The 20,693-nt window shown below is 44.8% G+C and overlaps 1 protein-coding gene across 1 annotated transcript in view; it reads left to right on the forward strand.

Annotated features, from left to right (window-relative positions):
- LOC142768634 (kelch-like protein 10) overlaps positions 1 to 20,693 on the forward strand; it is a 50,153-nt gene that overhangs the window by 26,714 nt on the left and 2,746 nt on the right. Inside the window, exons 6-9 of the mRNA XM_075870647.1 lie at positions 2,964 to 3,163; positions 4,002 to 4,112; positions 5,409 to 5,600; positions 6,254 to 6,376. Coding sequence (XP_075726762.1) covers positions 2,964 to 3,163; positions 4,002 to 4,112; positions 5,409 to 5,600; positions 6,254 to 6,376 — 626 coding nt within the window. The remainder of the gene's footprint in view (positions 1 to 2,963; positions 3,164 to 4,001; positions 4,113 to 5,408; positions 5,601 to 6,253; positions 6,377 to 20,693) is intronic.

Below are 20,693 nucleotides of genomic sequence, written 5' to 3' on the forward strand. Positions count from 1 at the left end.
GTCAAATACAGGCAGTAACTTCTGCGGATTGAGGGGTGAGGAGGTGCTGGGCGCAGTCAAAGCGTCATTAGCTGCTACAGGCATATTCTGAGCTCCTTCCTGAAGCTTTAGCTTAAGCTGCAGAATTTCACGCTGCCTCTCGTCAGCTTCTTTGGCTGCCTCTCGCTCTGCAGCTCTCTCATCCCTTAGCTTAGCCTGTTGGGCCTCAATCCACTTGTTTAGCTCTGCACCCGAGAACCCTAGTTGGAGCCCTATAGCGGCGAGTTTTTCCAAGTCCATGGTGCAGTCTGAACGTGTGTCTGCCTCGAGCGAAACTGTCTTCTTTCCCTGGTTTAACGAGCGGATCCTGGCAGGCTCGCCAGTTTGTGATGTTATTGGGGCAGGACCGCTCCAGAAAGAATCAGACAGCACGCCAGTGCACAAACACACGTCCAACTTCTATTGTACCCTTCACACATGGACAACCCACACATTACGAAATTCCTAACACAAAACACGCGGCTAAACTAAATGAATAAGTAGAACGTTCGGCCTACAGTTCAGGTCGTCGGGGTAGTAGCCTGGGCCGTCGTTGATGCCCCGTCGGCAACATTCAGTGGCGAAGTCGACGTTGGGCGGCGTCGTCACCTGCAGTGACGAAGTCGGGAGACGCAGGGTCGCCGCGTCGAACTCCAGTGGCTCAGCGCCACTGTCGACGAACTGGAGCCGACGACTCACGTGTTCCGGCGGCAGGGAGTTGTGCCCTTGAGCACCTGTAGTCCGCCTCGGAAACCCACGCCAGCCCTCCTGGAACAGCGGCGCAAGGGCAGGTTCAGGTACCCGGTGCCAGCTCTCCACGACCAGCGGGACAAGGACAGGTTCAGGAACCTGGCGCCAGCTCTCCTAGACCGGTCGTCTAGCGGAGGCTGAGCTGTCCACTCGGCTAGTACGAGTGTCGCGACGTGGCCTGGGTCGTACCTATGGGCCAGACGCCCAACGAGGTAGTCCTGCCTCGAACGACGTACCTCTCGCACTGCCGAAGGCACGGGTCACGCACGCACGAGGCCGCGCCTCACAAGCTGTCGTCTTCCTCGTAGGCACCGCCCGGCACATACACGCACACATCACATCCTCTTCGCCACCGCACGGCACACTATTGTCGTTTTTTTTTAGTTTCTGTTTCGCGCCCGCGCAGCACATATTATGACAGTTTCTTTTTATTTCAGGCCGTTTTAAACACGGCAGTAGAAAGCATAATTTAACAAGCATTCATCACTCCTCATTTGCCAATGTATCTACATCGAAAGATGAGTAGGAAACAGCGCGTTAAAGCAATGGTTAATCTTAGCTCCAGCTAAAATTGATTGATTGATTGATTGATTGATTGATTGATTGATATGTGGGGTTTAACGTCCTAAAACCACTATATGAATATGAGAGACGCCGTAGTGGAGGGCTCCGGAAATTTCGACCACCTGGGGTTCTTTAACGTGCACCCAAACCTGAGCACACGGGCCTACAACATTTCCGCCTCCATCGGAAATGCAGCCGCCACAGCCGGGATATGAACCCGCGCCCTGCGGGTCAGCAGCCGAGTACCTTAGCCACTAGACCACCGCGGCGGGGCTCCAGCTAAAATTGGCATGGCTGTTACGTGGAACAGTGCAGCCGGCATTGCAGCAGAGTTACACTGTTTTGTGCGATCTAGAAGCTATCACGCATGCTACGTTTGAGAAAGCTTCTTGGCTGCTGCTTAGAAAAAGCCAGGCCTGTGCGGAAAGTACAGCAAAATCACAGCGCAAGCTCGAAGAGCAGCATTTTTATAGAACCAGCCGTAAACTTTTCTACGGCTACTAATACAAGTATACGCTCGCAAGGTACACGCTACGCCATAAATCGTAATTTTGGTCAAGTTGGAAAGCACCTCATTGGTCATCCTTTCTCATACCATGGAGAAGCTATCACACTCGATACGCATTTTGAAAGCATTATGTCCACTATGTTGATGCAGTTGCTTATCACTGAACACCTTGTTATAGCCTATAGAGGCATTAGATGACCAATCAGATACGCAAATCTTATTGTGTAACTATTGGTCACACAGTTCGTATTGAGGAATTGTTGTTTTACTCTCCAACTACGTCATATCACATTTTAACGTCATTCTTTGCATGACATGATGCCTGTATTGGGTCTTTATGCAAAGAAGTTTCGAGCATAGGCATGAATCTGTGGTAGAATGCTGGGCCGCTAAGTAGAATACCCAGGTTTGAACCCAGTCTTGCTCTTAATATTTTTTATTTCATTTGCTTCCTGTGATTTCTAGCGACAGCAGTTGTGGACACCAGCGGCATCGGACAACTATGGCGCGAAAAAAAAGTCCTTGTTGTGATCTTTTATAGCAGCTTTCGCTATATAATGGCTGAGTGTGAAGTGACCTTACTGTACGAGTTGCAGTTAGCGGCAGTAGCGGGACTTTTGAAGGGTGGTTAGCGAGTCTACCACCGTTCTAGCAAGGTTATTTACACTCACGAGGAATAATTCAGCATAACGAAATATTATCTGGGGTTTCGTTTGCCAAAACTAGTATATGGTTGCAGGGACATTCTAGGGGAGAGCTCCAGAAATTTTCATCACCTGGCGCGCTTGAACGGCCACTGACAACGCCAGTGCATGTGCCTTTCGCATTTTGCCTCCATGAAAATGCGAACGCCGTGGCTGGCATCCGATCAGCGGCTTTCGGGTCACTAACCGATACATTGTCACCACGTTACACCACTTCGATGGAGAATACTTCAGAATTATCAGAGATATGCCAATACACATAAGCATAAATTATTTTGATTACTATAACCTTGCCTCACAATGCTTTCGTGTATCTGTCTAAACATACACATTTTGCAGATATGCAATAGTGTCACGCGTCTTCTAGCAATACTGTCATGCCCCCTCGCAGCTTCTCAATTATAACAATACGTTTTCAGAGCGTACCACGCAGTGGCCGTGTACGGCAGGCGCGTCTTCGTGATTGGTGGCATGCATGAGCGCAAGTACCTGCGCTCAACGATGAGTTACGACATGGACAGCTGCGAGTGGAAAGTAGAGGCCTCCATGCACGTACCACGGGCCTATGTCGCAGCCGTGACGCTTGGGGAATACATCTACGCGCTGGGAGGTCACACTGGTAAGCGACACGAAAGTCCGTAGACTAAAACGAAACTTTAAATACGCATATGCAACAAGAAAAAAATATTAAAAAGAAAACAGAAACCGTATTGAGGCACACCATTGAAGCAACATTTTACTTGCAATAAAAGGCTGCTAAACCCAGCCAGCCATTAGAACTTCAAGGGATGGCCCGAGCCCGTAGCCGATATACGATTGTGTAGTTGGTGCCGATTGGCCAGCAGCTCACTCGGGTACGTCGTAACAAATAGAGCGAGTAGATAAGCCTATGTCCTGCCAGTCATCTCTAGTTACTTCGCCACGACACGTTCTGATCATTTGCAAGCGATAAGAATAAAATAATTTCACACTGTGTTTTTATATATCTGAGCCGACGTCAATGTGAAAACCACCCGGCGTGGTTTTCCCATTGCAGCGAAGCGTTCTCGTGTTATATATATGTTCAAAGAGTTCACCAGGCACACTGTGGCAGGGAAATCTGGATTAATTTCCACAATCTCTTATTCAACCTGCGCTTAAATCTGAGCATGTGAGTGCTGCTGCGATTCGCCTTCATCCAAGTAAGATCCGTTGTCGCGATTCAAACCCGTTCCCTAGCGTGACACAGTTAAGTTATCGCACAGGACGTTGATGACCAACAAAAGAACTTGAAAAGCACCAATGACTGTAAGGATTCACGGAGATTTATCACTATGTAAGCGATGCGGCACAAATATTAACTTTGTATAATAGCAAATTTTTGATACCTTTGTACGATTGCCTTTTCAGGATGCCACTGCTTTGTTGTTTGACGCACCACTGCACTAACTCAAGCTGCTTCGCATTGTCTGACGCAGGTATCGAACGAACGCCGAGCGTTGAGCGCTACTGTCCACGTACGGGCCAGTGGGTCGTTGTGCGTCGCATGAACCGAAAGCGCAGTGATGCTGCTGCCTGCGCCTTAAAAAGTGAGCGTGTACCCGTGTGCAGGTTAACATTTTCATGACTTGCGCAATTAACTTTGCGTGATTTGTATACGCGCGGCAAATGAGTAATGTCCTGTCCTACACCGCACTGATTCGCAAACTATGAAAACTGGCTAGTGCTGACTAATGTTGACTGCTGTTGGCTTAATGACAAATCAGGTCGACTAGTTATGGCAAAAACTAGCTGGTTTTGAATGAACGTGTATTACGATTTGGGCCCGCGTGGAGGATTTTAAGCTTGCCTTATATTGAGCCTTCCAGCGCCTTGCGAGACACCGAAGAACTGATTTACCGAAGTACATGTCTATGTGATTCAACTTGTTTGTTAATTTGCCCTTTCGGTTCCAATCGCTAGCTCTATCGTTAGCTCAGTCGGTAGAAGAACTGCCTCAAAGATGTTCGTGATCGGCTTGATCTCCACACCAGGCCGCATTCTTCGGCAACTAAGAAGCTTTTTGTTTTTTAAAGAATCCGCATGGTTTTCCTCGTGGCCTTGTGCTGTTAGCAGGATCTGCATTCCTCTCTCTTAACCCTTCGGCCATCTTGCGAGATTCCGCAGAACTGATTTGTAATACTACACTGACGCCCTAGAAGACCGCATCAAGCCAGTGTCGTCCGAGTAATAAAACGCCTCTGATTGACGTCTGCGAGACGTGACGCTATCTGACGTCGAAACAACCAAACTACGGAAAACAAAACACAATAGCTGTTCATTTAAACTTTTTTCGTGCTCGCATTTGCGAATAAAGGTGAATATTGGTCATATTAAGCGCATGGGAATGTATTTGTACTTTTGATCGAATAGGTGTCGTAAATAGGGGGTTAAACGGCGGGCATTTGTCTCTTAAGAATTTTTTCGCCTTGCGATGGGCAAAGCACAAGGCACCACTAAACCATAGTTAACCATAGGTAACCATAGGCAAGCATAGGTGACCATTTCTTTCAGCAGGATCGGAGATGGTCGAAAATTGACCACGTACACTTCATATATATGGCGCATGATGGAGATGCCTAAGACGACGGCAAAATTCTGCCAAGAGTTCATTCCTTTGTTTCAAGCACCGAGCAAAAAAAAAGCTTCTTCTAAAATTTTTGAGCACACTAGAAAACTCTGCATGGGTCTAAATCAGTCCGGAGCTTCGCATTCCCTCCTAAATTCTAGCTCACATTGTTGTTTTGGCACGTAAGTTCTCCTTCAAACACAATAATAGGTGCAAAAGAACATTTACTCTACTTGTCTCTGCCCTTTCTCGATCTGTTTCATGCGTATACATGAAGGCCGACTGTACGTGTGTGGCGGATTTAATGGCGAGCGCTGCCTGGACAGCGCTGAGGAATATACGCCCGAGACCGACACTTGGTCATTTGTTCGTTCACTGCCGATTGCTCGCAACAGCCACCGAATGATCAAGATGGGCGACTACGTCTACGTCTTGGGTGGCTTTGACGGCCGTCGACGTCTCACATCAGGTGACATTATTGATTCGTAAGGCAGCTATCTTCATAACATTTTAGTCACAATTAGTCACTAAGTAACTGGGGGATGAAGGCTGCCCATTCTGGTAAATTACTGCGGAAAATTAATGGAACACCTTGATGGAGTATATGATTTGCCAATGCGGACAGTCAATGTTGAAAGGTTCACCATCATACCACTGGCAATTGTACTGGCATAATATAAGAGCGGCTGTTAGGGAAGCACAAAAGATCCAAATATTATTCGACTTGGCTAGCAACACCTTCGAAGAAACAAGACTTCATTGCTTCTCTAAACTAGGCATATTACCGGGTAACCCAAAGCGAGATTCTACGCGTCTGTTTTCTGCATTTTGATGATAACTGGCATAGTTTGCTGTTGTCCTGGTAATGTGAATGCTGCTAACTGTGGTAGTGAACGTACGAAAATGTGAATATTTTGAATAGACGGGACATTCAGCTAAGAGACGACAATTTGAAGCTGAACTGTTCTTTGAGAATGTGTACTGACTGTCCTGTATTTCCTCATATAACCATACTTGCTCGTCCAGCCCTACTTAAGCTGGTGAAGCGGTGACGGTCGGATGACCACGTCAAGGCACCTAAAAACTCACGTACCGCTTCCATGGTTCTCGTGATTTCGGCAGTGGTGCGCAGCGTGGCTGAGCCTCCGTTCAAGTGGCAGAGCGTGGCTCACATGAAGAGAGCCCGCAGCACTTTTGCTGTGGCCCAACTCGACAACGAGCTGTACGTCATCGGTGGCTACGATGGTGCGTAAACCAGCACTTTACACTTTCTGCTGATAAATTCAAACTTGAAGTGCCTTCCCGCCATACTTCTCATACTTCTGATCTGGATAGATGGGTGGGTGTCCCATTAAAAGCAAGGAAAAAGCTAGCATGAAGTTCTAGATGCATACGGGTTGCTGATCAAGGGTAGCTGGCCATATAGAAGAAAAGCTGTTGGGACAAGATGCGGAACTTGAAGCCAGTAGTAACAAGATCAAATGCATTTATGTCAGTGCATTCATTGCTATTCTTAGCAGAATTGTGTAAAGAAAATATGAAAACGAATAACTACATAATTTTATTATGAGAGAGCTCTGCTGATTACTCGTGTCAGTACATTGAGTGACGTTATGGTTTTCAGACATAAACATTGTTACTTTTACCTAAGCAAGACACGAAATGAATATATTGAAATACCATGGTTCAGCTGACGTTTTATTCAAGCAACAGCAAGATGGCGCTGATGACCAAGAGAAACGACGCGAAGACTGATGATGGTTATTTACAGATGAGAAAAATGAAGTCCAATAAATCCTTACACTAATTTCCTCCGTCGACAGAAGCGTCCAGCCTGGCCGCGAATTACGCTGTGGAACGCATACGATAGGGCTTGAGGCGCGAAACGTGCACAATCTCTGTTCCGTGGCAGCGTTGGTCAGTGGGGGCATGAACATGAGTGACATGGTAGCTCACCGGTGAGGTCTGTTCGACAGCTTAGTAGGGGCTAAGATAGCGAGACTCAAGCTTCTCGCATAAGCCAGGCGTTCGCGTAGGAGACCACAGAAGTACATCTTCACGAGGGCGGTAGAGAACGACGCGGTGAGTGGCATCGTAACGATGTTTGCGATCTTCTTGGCTAGCTTCGGTGTTTTCCACGGGAAAGACGACGGCATTGAGCAACACGGGATAGACACTGGTCGCGAACGAATGTTGGAGAGTTGACGGGGCCAGAAAAGAATGAATCGTCGAGTGGTGATGTCGGTTGGCGTCCGTATACTAGAGAAAATAGAGGATAGCCCGTGGTTTGTTGAACCGCCGTTTTATATGCATACGTGCTAAAAGGAAGAATGACATTCCAATTGCGATGGTCCGGTTGGATATACATAGAAATCATGCCGTACAGCGTGCGATGAAATCTTTCCGTTAAGCCACTGGTGTATGGGTAATAGCTAGATGTTATTTTATGAACAGTTTTTGAATCTTAAAGAACTTCCCTGAGCGTGCTTGAAAAAAATGCCTTGCCCCGGTCACTGAAAGGAACACGAGGGGCTCTGTGACGTAGGTAAGTAGCATTCAAGAAGAAAGTTGCTACTTCGGAAGCAGTTCCTGAAGTGATCGAGGCCATCTCAGCGTAGCGGGGCAAGTGATCAACCGCGGTGACGATCCATCTCTTGCCGTCTGATGTAGTTGGGAGGGGCCCGAAGAGGTCAATTCCGACGACAGAGAATGGCTGTGCTGGCCAAGAAAGTGGTTGTAGGGTCCCGTTTGGAGCAGTAATGGCCTGCTTGCGTAGTTGGCAAAGTGCGCACGAGGCAATATACTTAGCTACTGTCATAGAAAGACCCGGTCAGAAGGATCGACTGCGGATGCGCTCGTAACCCAAGTATGTAGCCTGACGTCAGGTCGTCGTGTGAAGCGCGAAGAACTTCAGTGAGTAGTGCGCGTGGTACGACGGGAACCTATCGATGGCTTTCAAAGTGGAAAATGTATCAATAGAGCACATAGTCTTCCAAATTAAATAGTCGGACTTGTTTTTGGAGCCTGGCATTTGTGGAAGATGAGGCACCGGTAAGCCGATTGATGAGGTCAGTACAATAAGAATCGGCTCATTTGTGAGTGGTAAGTACTGACGGACGGGTGGATGAAGGTAAGGAAGAACTGGATGATATCGACGAGGTATCCTCCGCATAGTTATTTTGACAAGGGAATGTGACGTGCGCCGAAGACTGCAGCAAAGGGCATCGTGACGAAGCATCGGCATCTTGGTATTGTTTTCCGGTCTTACAGACGACGTCAAAGTGATATGATTGTAAACGGAGAATTAACAGGCCAAGTCGCCGCGACAAATTTTGATTGTCGATAACCAGCAAAGAGCATGGTGGTCTGTCACAACAGTAAAATGTCGACCATTAGAAGACAATGCTAATGAGGATTGGGCAGCTTCTGAACAGAAAATTATTAAGTTTTGTTCTGAAAAATTGCAGCTTACACTCAGTGGTACTCATTATGAAAGAGTTTATAGGTTGGGTAAACATGATAAAGAAAACTGTCAACCAATCATTGCCAAACTTACCTGTTTTAAAGATAAGGACCAAATCTTGTCGCATGCCCGAAATCTGAAGGGCACTACGTTTTCAATACGCGAAGATTTTTCATTGGTAACGCGACAGACCTGCAGAAAGCTAATAGAATTCGCCAGAACTCAAAATAAGCCATTTAGGCTTGTAGTAGACAAGCTGCGCATCGAAAACGTTACTTACGTCTATGACGCTGTCACTAAGTCAGTTATACGCTCAAGCAGATAGCTAGAAGGAAACGTACAAACGTTTAGGAAGCCTGAGCTGCGTAAGCCTTGCACTCCTCTATCACTAACAGTATCATTCACTAACATTAGAAGCATCTTATCCAAATGTGAAATAGTCTCATCTTATATCGATGGTAGCCTTTTTGATATTCTTGTCTTCACTGAGACATGGCTTAACGCTGACATCAATGACAAGAATTGTACGCATGCTAACAGATACAACGCGTATCGAAGCGACCGTCCAGACAATGGGTGGTGGTGTTCTTATAGCTGTTGAAAAAAACCATCACGTCTTATGTCGTCGCTTCCCATTATAAGACTGAAATTGTATGGGTAGTTTGCACAATTCATTCCACAAGGATGTTGCTTGGCAGCTGTTATCGTCCTCCCGATTGTTATCATTCTTTCTTAGAAGAGTTGCGCAGCAGCATTAATTCTGCCATCGAAATCTGTGAGGCTCGCATCGTTTATCTATTCGGTGATTTTAATCAATGATTTATTGACTGGGAGCAGCTGTAATCTTCTTGTAAGTACTCAACTGACTTCATTACTTAACTTTAGACTTTAATTTAGCTCAGGTTGTCAATCACTCAACTCGCGGTTCAAATACACTTGACCTCGTTCTTACAACTGCACCTGAAACTATAGACCACATAAACTATTTGAAATGCTTTAGTGACCACCAACTGCTGCAAGTTGATCTTTCTATCTTGCCACCTTTTGCAGGAACTGAATCAAAGAAAATTAGAGATTATAATGAAGCCGATTATGAAGCCATTAACAGAAAACTTGAGTCTTTCCTGGACAATGTGCTACTGCCTTCTTTTTCCAGCCGCTCAGTTGAGGAAAACTGGGTTCTTTTCAAGAATGAGATTTCAGCCCTAATAAAAAAACACGTGCCGTCGATAACGATTACAAATGATAAAACTAATCCATGATTCAACAAGTCTTTGCGCAGACTTAGAAACAAAAAGGAGCGGCTTTATCGGTCTGCAAAAAATTCGCGTTCACACCCGTCTTGGGATAGATACAAGGAATGCCTAAAGAATGATTGCCACGAAATTACAACTGCGAAAAAAATACTATTCCCAGGATTTGCCTTCACTCCTAAAATCTATTCCGAAAAAATTCTGGAAAGTAATAAGTCATGATCGCGACGATAACTTCATTTCATTACACAATGCAAATAACACTCCTTTTGCCGACACTGATTGTCCTTATGTCTTCAATTCATTCTTTTCATCCGTGTTTACTAGCGAGCATGATCATCTTTCAGAAATTGTTGAACGCGATTACTCATTCATGTCACCTATAGATATCACAATTAAAGGCATAGTTAAAATTATTGAAAATCTGAAGATGTTATCACCTTCTGGTATTGACGATATCAATTCAAAAGTAATAAAGAACACCGTTTATGCGACTGGCACTATCCTGTTTCACATTTTTCGGCAGTCGCTCTCTACAGGAATGTTGACTTCTGACTGGAAGATAGCGAAAGTAGTGCCAGTCCATAAACGTGGTAGTTAAAGTTCACCTGGAAATTATCGCCCCATTTCCTTGACGTGCATATGTTGCACGATGCTTGAACATATCATAGTTTCTAACATTTATGCGCATCTAGAATCTAACAATTTCTTTTTCTATAACCAGCGCGGCTACCATAAGGGTCCCATACATATAAGGGTCCCATCGTCCCATACGCAACAATAGCGATAATCTAACTCTTCAAAAAGACCTCGAGCATATAATGAGTGGTGCAAAACATGGCAGATGACACTTCATGTTTCCAAATGCAAACTAATCACCTTTAGTCGCGAACGTGATAAGTTTATTAGCCAATGCATAATGGATAATAACATTGTAGAACGCACTGATCATTACAAATACCTAGGCATAAACTTCAACACTTTCGTGGTCCACACACATCACTTCTATCTGTGCCAACACATCAAGATCATTAGGTTTTCTGCGCCGAAATCTATACAGTGCTCCCTCCAATGTGCGCAAACTGGCTTATCTTGCTCTAATTCGTCCTCAACTGGAGTTCGCATCCTCCATTTGGTCACCATATCAACAATACCTCATAGATAAGTTAGCATGTATACAGAACAGAGCTAGTCGATTTATAGCGCGTAATCACAGCTACCCGTCCAGCGTAACATGAATTAAACGTAGCCTTGCACTCGAGCCACTGAAAATTCGCCGCGATATCTCACTTTTATCACTATTTCGCAAACTCATCCACACCAGCATGATGCCATCTGTTCACCTTAATCTAGCACATCGAACTTCGAGCAGACTACATAACACCTTTAGCTTATCACGCATGTACGGCAATACTAACGCTTTCAACCAGTCGGCTCTTCCACAAGCTATTCGTTTGTGGAATGCAACACTGTCGAAATTTGGGCTTGTTGGTGCATTGTGACGACAGAAAATAGCGCAAAGAAACGGGGACACAAGACGAGGACACACGGCACAGGCGCTAACTTCCAACATAATGTTTATTGCCACCGCACACTCGCCTATATCACCAAGAAAAATAACATCACATGACATAAATGATGCGCAGAAACAACTAATTTCTTAGAAAATACAATTCTTTATCACTGAGCGTACGAGAGGGAGTGCTGACGCACTTAGACCCCAGTGAAGCGATAGCCTCAGCCTCAATAATCTCTCTAGTAAGCTTGTCAAACATTTTCTTGATAACTGTGCATGCATTGAATATCGGCGCGCAGCCGCAGGATTTACAATGTATGGCCAACCAACTTCCCTGGCCGTTTTTCACATTATTACAATGTTCTCTTAATCGATCATTAAGACAACGGCCCGTCTGTCCAATATACTTTTTACCACAAGAAAGCGGGATACGATAAACAACGCATATGATAAAGGGAACATAAACAGTTCGATGCTTCTTACTACAACCTTTGGGTTTTCCGTCACGATCATGAAGGCCACACAGGCTGACCAACTTCTTGGGAGCCGAAAAGACAACCCTAACTTCAGAGCGCTTAGCTAATTTTTTTAGGTTGTGCGAAATCTTGTGATAGTATGGTACGACGACCAGGTGCTTCGGTTTCTCGGAATCACGACTCGCTGTACAACCTGGATTGCGAAACGTACGAAGCAAGCCTTCTGCAACTGAAGTTTGGACGTGCATAGGATAACCTGCTTTCAACAAACGGTCTGACTGATTATGAAAACTGTTGGCGATTTCGTGCTTACAAGATTTGCTTGAAGCATGACGAAAACAATGACTGATGATGTCTCTTTTCACTAGTTTGGAGTGAGCTGATTGGTAAGGAAGGACCGGTTTGTTCATACGTGGTTGGTAAGCCCAACATATGCGGTTAGGATGAAAGGTGAAGAGGACATCGAGGAATTTTGTGGCATTGCTTTCAGGCAGTTCATGTGTGAGAGTCAAGGGTTTAAAACACTCAGAAAAATGTGAAATTATTTTTGCCACACCTGCCTCATCCGCTACCGTGTCGTTACATAATAAAACAAGATATTCATAGACATACCGGAACACTTTTTTTATCTTCAAATTTTCAAGACGTAGGTAAATCGATCTGTCAATTCTACTTAAAAATATGTCGCTTAAAATAGGCGCAATGCAGGACCTGATACAGATTCCGTCCTTTTGAATAAAAGGCTTGTCATCCCATAAAATGTAGGTCGTCTTGAGGTAAAATGATAAAAGTTCTAAAAACCGTCTGACAGGAACACCACACTCGGTTTGAAATCTAACAGAGCCAAACAAATCAATACACTCTTCAACGGCAGGAAGCAACTGATCATGGGGAATAGAATAATACAAATCAGTCACGTCGACTGAAAAACCATAAACATGCTCAACGACACAAGTTCTCACATAATCTATGACTTGATCAGAACTTTTTACTATGAAAAGATCATCAACGTTAAGCCGGTACAACTGTTCTTGCAAAAAAGTAGCAATCGATTTTTGCCATGTACCACATTCTGAAACAATTACCCTAAAAGGCATATTACTCTTGTGAGTCTTGGCATTAAAAAAACACTTTTAAAAAGTCATGCTTACTATTTGTGATGCCACTGACAACTCGAGAAAGGTTTAGGTCTTTGCATAGCTTTTTTGCTACCGATTTAACTTTTTCAATGCGGACGTCCTCGCGAGAGGAGAAAACAGAGCTTACGTCAGTGTGAGCCTTAGAACCAAACAGTCCCAGAGTCAGGATGGCGAAGCCTCCTTCCTTATCAGCGGGAAGGGCGGTAAGAGAGTGCTCCTTGAGAAAAGCCTCAACTCTCCTGAGAGGAATTTCGGATCCAGCTGGTCTGTAGCGCGAAACAGTGTCAACGCCTTCTGAGATGGAGTGAGGTTGCTCTTGTTCGGGCACATGGCGTGAAACTTGTCGCACCATGGCTTGAAGTTCCGGTGGAGACGTCTTAGGTTCCACCGCAAACTTGGGCCCGAGGCTCAAAGTCCGGAGAATGTCGGGAGGCACGGTGATCTGTTCAAGCACGTGAACTGTCGGCTTTTGATCGGTTACTTTTTTGGCGACGCCTGTGCGTAGCACCGGCAATTCTCGAGCCCAGAGGAATTCCGTGCTTTAGTCGGCGAGGCGCTGAAAATGTCGAAGCTGCTGCATGGCCACAGTATCTTCGAGACGATCAAAAAGAAGGGCGAACAAGTATTGTTTATGTAGACGTGCTTGTCTATACCATTCTCCCTTCAAGATTTGGACACCCTAAGCCCATGACCAACTGAGGGGGCGACGTTGCCGAAGAGGCGCTTGACTTTCTGAGGCAAAATGCTGTGGCGAATGCAAAAAGCAAGGGAACGAGCTTGACAGGATGCAAAAGCGATGTAGGCGACTGTAGCACATGGGTTTGAAGATGAACATAAAGAAGGGCCCGTTGTACGAGAAATAAAGTTCAACACTGTCGAAATTTGGGCTTGTTGGTGCATTGTGACGACAGAAAATAGCGCAAAAAAACGGGGACACAAGACGAGGACACACGGCAAAGGCGTTAACTTCCAACATAATGTTTATTGCCACCACACACTCGCCTATATCACCAAGAAAAATAACATCACATGACATAAATGATGCGCACAAAAAATTAATTTCTTAGAAAATACAATTCTTCCAAAATTCCTCTCAGGAGAGTTGAGGCTTTTCTCAAGGAGCACTCTCTTACCGTCCTTCCCGCTGATAAGGAAGGAGGCTTCGCCATCCTGACTCTGGGACTGTTTGGTTCTAAGGCTCACACTGCCGTAAGCTCTGTTTTCTCCTCTCGCGAGGACGTCCGCATTGAAAAAGTTAAATCGGTAGCAAAAAAGCTATGCAAAGACCTAAACCTTTCTCGAGTTGTCAGTGGCAACACAAATAGTAAGCATGACTTTTTAAAAGTGTTTTTTAATGCCAAGACTCACAAGAGTAATATGCCTTTTAGGGTAATTGTTTCAAAATGTGATACATGGCAAAAATCGATTGCTACTTTTTTGCAAGAACAGTTGTACCGGCTTAACGTTGATGATCCTTTTATAGTAAAAAGTTCTGATCAAGTCATAGATTATGTTAGAACTTGTGTCGTTGAGCATGTTTATGGTTTTTCAGTCGACATGACTGATTTGTATTATTCTATTCCCCATGATCAGTTGCTTCCTGCGGTTGAAGAGTGTGTTGATTTGTTTGGCTCTGTTAGATTTCAAACCGAGTGTGGTTTTCCTGTCAGTCGGTTTTTAGAACTTTTATCATTTTAGCTCAAGACGACCTACATTTCATGGGATGACAAGGCTTTTATTCAAAAGGACGGAATCTGTATCGGGTCCTGCATTGCGCCTATTTTAAGTGACATATTTTTAAGTAGAATTGACAGATCGATTTACCTACGTCTTGAAAATTTGAATATAAAAAAAGTGTTCCGATATGTCGATGACTATCTCGTTTTATTATCTAACGACACGGTAGCGGATGAGGCAAGTGTGGCAAAAATAATTTCACAATTTTCTGAGTGTTTTAAACCCTTAACTCTAACACATGAACTGCCTGAAAGCAATGCCATAAAATTCCTCGATGTCCTCTTCACCTTTCATCCTAACCGCATATGTTGGGCTTACCAACCACTTATGAATAAACCGGTCCTTCCTTACCAATCAGCTCACTCGAAACTAGTTAAAAGAGGCATCATCAGTCATTGTTTTTGTCATGCTTTAAGCAAATCTTGTGAGCACGAAATCGCCAATAGTTTTCATAATCAGTCAGACCGTTTGTTGAAAGCAGGTTATCCTATGCACGTCCAAACTTCAGTTGCAGTAGGCTTGCTTCGTACGCTTCGCAACCCAGGTTGTACAGCGAGTCGTGATTCCGAGAAACCGAAGCACCTGGTCGTCATACCATACTATCACAAGATTTCGCACAACCTAAAGAAATTAGCTAAGCACTCTGAAGTTAGAGTTGTCTTTTCGGCTCCCAAGAAGTTGGTCAGCCTGAGTGGCCTTCATGACCGTGACAGAAAACCCAAAGGTTGTAGTAAGAAGCATCGAACTGTTTATGTTCCCTGTATAATATGCGTTGTTTATCGTATCCCGCTTTCTTGTGGTAAAGAGTATATTGGACAGACAGGCCATTGTCTTAATGATCGATTAAGAGAACATTGTAATAATGTGAAAAACGGCCAGGGAAGTTGGTTGGCCATACATTGTAAATCCTGCGGCTGCGCGCCGATATTCAATGCATGCACTGTTATCAAGAGAATGTTTGACAAGCTAACTAGAGAGATTATTGAGGCTGAGGCTATCGCTTCACTGGGGTCTAAGTGCGTCAGCACTCCCTCTCTTACGCTCAGTGATAAAGAATTGTATTTTCTAAGAAATTAATTTTTTGTGCGCATCATTTATGTCATGTGATGTTATTTTTCTTGGTGATATAGGCGAGTGTGCGGTGGCAATAAACATTATGTTGGAAGTTAGCGCCTGTGCCGTGTGTCCTCGTCTTGTGTCCCCGTTTCTTTGCGCTATTTTCTGTCGTTTGTGGAATGATTTGCCAGATGATCTTGCGTCAGAACAAGACCACACAAAGTTATATCACGCTCTTGAAAAATACTTATGCACCAAAAACTGCTCTATCGCATCTTCGTAATCATCTGTGTTTATAGGACTGTTGCCGATGGTTTTGCACTATTGCTAGGTTGTAGTAACTGTCATAATATTTTTTTTGTATTTCACCTTTACATACTGTAACTCACTTTTCTAGTATGTATTTTGCTTACATGTTCATAAGTTGAACAGCATTTTCTATTATAGTCAATATTTGCCTATGTATTCTTATGAAACGTTACGTATGCGAGTCCAATATTTCCGTATGTTTCTATAAAGAATACATATGTTTCTCTTATATTTTCCATATACTTCCGTAAGATTCTTTGGGAAACATACGGAATTATTGGACATCGCATACGGAACGTTTCAGTAGGGATATGTGTAGATATATATGTATATATATTTTTCTAACATATCTGTACCACCCCCCTTACACAATGCCCCTCGAGGGCTCTGTAAGGTACTGTAAATAAATAAATAAATGTAGATATGGACGAAATTTTTGGATGAACCTCACAACAGCCAAGCACTCTTGTTCGGTTATCGAGTACCTCTTCTATGCAGAGGTCAGAGTGCGGCTTTCATACGCGACAACTTTCCGCGAAAGGCATGGTCGCTCTGGAGGAGTATGGCAACGATTCCTTGTGCACTAGCGTCAGTGTGTAATAACGTTGGTGCCTTGTCATGGAAACAACAAAGCACTGGTGGGGATGACAGTGCGTGCTTCAGTTCTTGAAATGAGGCGTCGCATTTATCATTTCAATCGAAGGAACTGGTATTAGCAAAAATCTTGTGGAGAGAAGCGGCAATGGTGGCAAAGTTGCGAATGAAGCAGTGAAAGTGCGATGCGAGTCCAAGAAAACAAAGGGACGCGGAAAATTGAGTACTGCGGAAACTTTGTCCGGATCTGGCTGGATGGAACCTTTACTAACGAGATGTCCCAGAAATTTTATAGCTGTGTAGCCAAAACGGCACTTCCTTTTGTTTAGTTGAAGTATAGAAATGAAGAGACATGTGAGCACTTCATCTTAGCATTGCAAATGATCAGCAAAAGTGGAAGAAAACACGAGGACATCATCAATGTAGCATAGATAAGTTTTCCACTTGAGGCCAGGAAGAACAGTGTCGATCATCATTTTAAAAAATGTGGCGGGGTCATTACAAAGGCCGAATGCCATTACGTTAAACTCGTAAAGACCGTCTGGCGTAGAAAAGGCAGTCTTTTCTTTGTCTGCTTCGTTCATTGAAATTAGCCAATATCAGGACCGCAGGTCAAGGGTAGAGAAGTGTTAGGCGCCTTGCAACAAGTCAAGTGCATCATCTATAAAGGGCATCAGATATACATCCTTTCGGTTAATTTTGTTGAGCGCATGGTAATCAACACAAAGTCATGCCGATCCAGTCTTCTTTTGTACCAATACAACGGGGGATGACCAAGAGCTGGCAGAGGCTCGTATGATGTTTCTTTTTAGCATATCGTTCACGTTCTTCTTGATGATTTTGCGCTTGGCGAAGGAGACCCAGAGGGACGACGGCGTACAACAGTCTGACCTTCAATGTCGATGCGATGATGCTCAACTGTGGTCTGTCCTAGTGCCGAAGCAGTGGCGTCGAAGGAGGCCTGGTGTTTCGTTAGCAAATTCAGCAATGCCTCACGTTGAGAAGCAGAAAGGTCAGGGTTTATTCCGGGAGCAAGGGGAGCAAAGGAGGAGGGAGTAATAGGCTGGCCCTGTTATGGCTGCGCGTGCAAGGCGTCAAGAGAGACCAAGGATACTGGTTGGGTATTCACATAACAAACACGACACTGCAGAACATTGGGTTAGGAGGACAAGCTCCGGGGTAGGGTTCAGGCTAAGTATCAGCGCAGCACTGTCTTTGAACCACAACAAGCTGGAGGGGAGTACAACGCCACGAGCTAGACAGTGGCTGGAAGGGGTGATAAGGACGATCACCTTCGGCAATAGTCGGAGACGTGATGGTGATGAGTTCCTCCTGACCTGGGAGCGGTATGGAACCGGAAGCTGTGAAAAAACGCAGTGATTTCACGTCGATGCGTTCACTGCAGTGATCGGTCACGGTCATCTTGAGTACACGTTGACGGCATGAAATTAATGCAGATTCTGATGAGAGAAAGTCCCAACCTAAGATTGTTCACGAGCACACGAAATTGAGACAGTGAAGGTGATGGGATGACGAATACCATCAATGAAGACGCACGCTGTACATTGGGCCGATAGTCTATCTATTGCTCCATTGGCTCCAATAAAAGATGATTCAAGTAGGGTGTCTTCAGTTTCCGCAATCGAGAGCACAAGTCGGCACGCAGAATTGAAATAGTTGCTCCCGTGTCCAATAAAGCAAACACCCGCACACCCTGCACAGTCACCAGTCATTCAGGAGGACTTGCGTCATTTCTCCGCGATGCAGTTTTCCCTCCAAAAATTGTACTGTTTAGTTTTCCGATCGCTAGGCAAACAGTTGAGAAACAGGCTGAAGTGGTGAAGCAGAGCGTCGGAGTGGCGAAGGGGAGCGTGGTCGGGAGCCACGTGTATTGTTGGTCGTGTTGGAAATGTGCACAGGAGACGGATATTTGTGGTTGGAAGGACTGTCGGCACAACGGTAGTAACCTCGAGCACATGTGTCATCATATTAAAAAGCCGCATAACCACGACGTTTATTTTGCTGCTGACGTCGGCAGAACCAGGAAATGTGTCCTCTAATTCCACAGTAGTAGCAAATAGGCCGTGGAGCCCGCCAGGAAGAATGGTAGGTAGGGTTCGGTAAATGGGCGACTAGAGCTGCGAGATGATCGTGATCAGGCACAGGTGGTGGTACTTGAGACGGCGAGGGTCGCGTTGGAGCGATCTGTGCGTACGAAGCGGGTTGGGGGCAAGGTGGAGCATGGTGGGTGCTTTGAAAGGCTGACATTTATTTCCTAATAATGCCATGAAGATCACAAGCGACGGATTGAGCGGGAACGTTGTTAGAAGGAGGTCCATTTTAGGCCTGTGATTCCTCACAAATTATGGCTCGAATGATAGATCGGAGCTCCATACTGTTTGTCAGGGGGCTCTCAGAGAAATCGGGTCGAAGGTGGATTGACTGGAAGGTATTAAGCCGCTGGCATCCAGAAATGACGTCGGAAACCATCGAAGGGTTGTGCGCGGTGAGGGCGTTGAAAGCGGTAGGTCCGATACCCTTCAGAAGGTATCGGACACGATCAGCTTCTGGCATGGTGTCGTCGATACGGTGGCAAAGTGCAAGCACATCTTCAATATAAGAAGTGTAGGACTCACCGCAGTGTTGTACGTTCTGCAAGTTTCTTTCGAGCAACTCGAACGGTCGGGGTGCCGAAAATACGTTGGAGCTGGTCTTTGAAGGAAGACCAATCGCGTAAGACGCTCTCATGATTTATGAACCACGTCTTTGCAAACTGAGAGACGTAAAACTGGACACGTGCTAATTTCAATGTCTTTTCCCAGTTATTGTAGACACCTACGTGGTCATTGTTGTCGAGCCAGTCTTCAACATCTTCTCCAGGCAGACCGGAGAAGATTGGAGGCTCCCGAGAGGGGTTGATGACCGGGCTGGGGTTGGCGGTGGGTGTTCGGGCCGGCGGGTGGTTCGGTTGGGTTTGCTCTTGCGCCATGGTGTTCTGCTGGCGTAAGCGACGTCCCGAACGGAGCTCCAGGAGCTGGCTTTGGATGGAGAGAGGTCGAAGAGATCAGGAAGCACCTTCCACCGATTGAAATACCACGGTTCAGCTGATGCTTTATTCAAGTATGCCACACAAGCAACAGCAAGATGGTGCCGACGACTAAGAGGAACGACGCGAAGACTGATGATGGTTATTTACAGATGAGGAAAATGAAGTCCAATAAATTCCTACAATACTGACAAGCACGTAGGCAGAAATGACCACGCAAAAAATCAAGTTCATCCCGGAAACGTGGAAAGTTTCACAATATAAACGCGTGCGCTGGTTGGCTCCACGATCTTTCAAAATTGAACCGTAACGCTTGTCTATTTCTAAGAGTTATGACGGTAATTCGCCAGTGTTGTGTTTCTATAGCTGCGTAGATTATATTATTTCGCGGCTGAAAACCTTCTTTAACGCATTTTGCTTGAAACTTTGCACTAACACAAACTCCACTGTTTTCTATTGTTATGTGCATGTATGTGGGCTAATATTACCATGATTGATGTTGTCACCGGTATTTTAGAAAACCTACAACCTATACTTGCAGTTTCGCGGAAATGTGTCAAAATTCAATGTAGGGCTCGATAGTGAAGAGTTATAACATTGTTTGAGTAACGTAGGTACAATAACTTAATCTAAAAGGATATTTTGTCAGGAGCTCAAGTGTGTGTCCTTCTTAAAACACATACGCGAAAAAGGTAGCTCCAAAAAGCTACAAAAAAGAGAAAAAAAGCGTTCACCTTTTCACACCCGCAGTTTTGTTTCTGTGAACAACACGAACAAAACTTTGTTATGCATAAGAAAACAATAGAATATTCTAATAACGTTTTAGACAAAAATTATGATGATTTATTGGTGAGTAATGAGTTGTTGCTCTTGAGAAACAATGGGCACCTAAGGTACTACTTCACATAAAATGCCTTCCAGCAGTAGCGACCTGCAATAAGGTGTAGATGAACGCTGCAAAATCAGAGATTGA

This window comes from Rhipicephalus microplus, chromosome 1 (assembly GCF_043290135.1).
Source record: "Rhipicephalus microplus isolate Deutch F79 chromosome 1, USDA_Rmic, whole genome shotgun sequence".
NCBI lineage: Eukaryota > Metazoa > Arthropoda > Arachnida > Ixodida > Ixodidae > Rhipicephalus > Rhipicephalus microplus.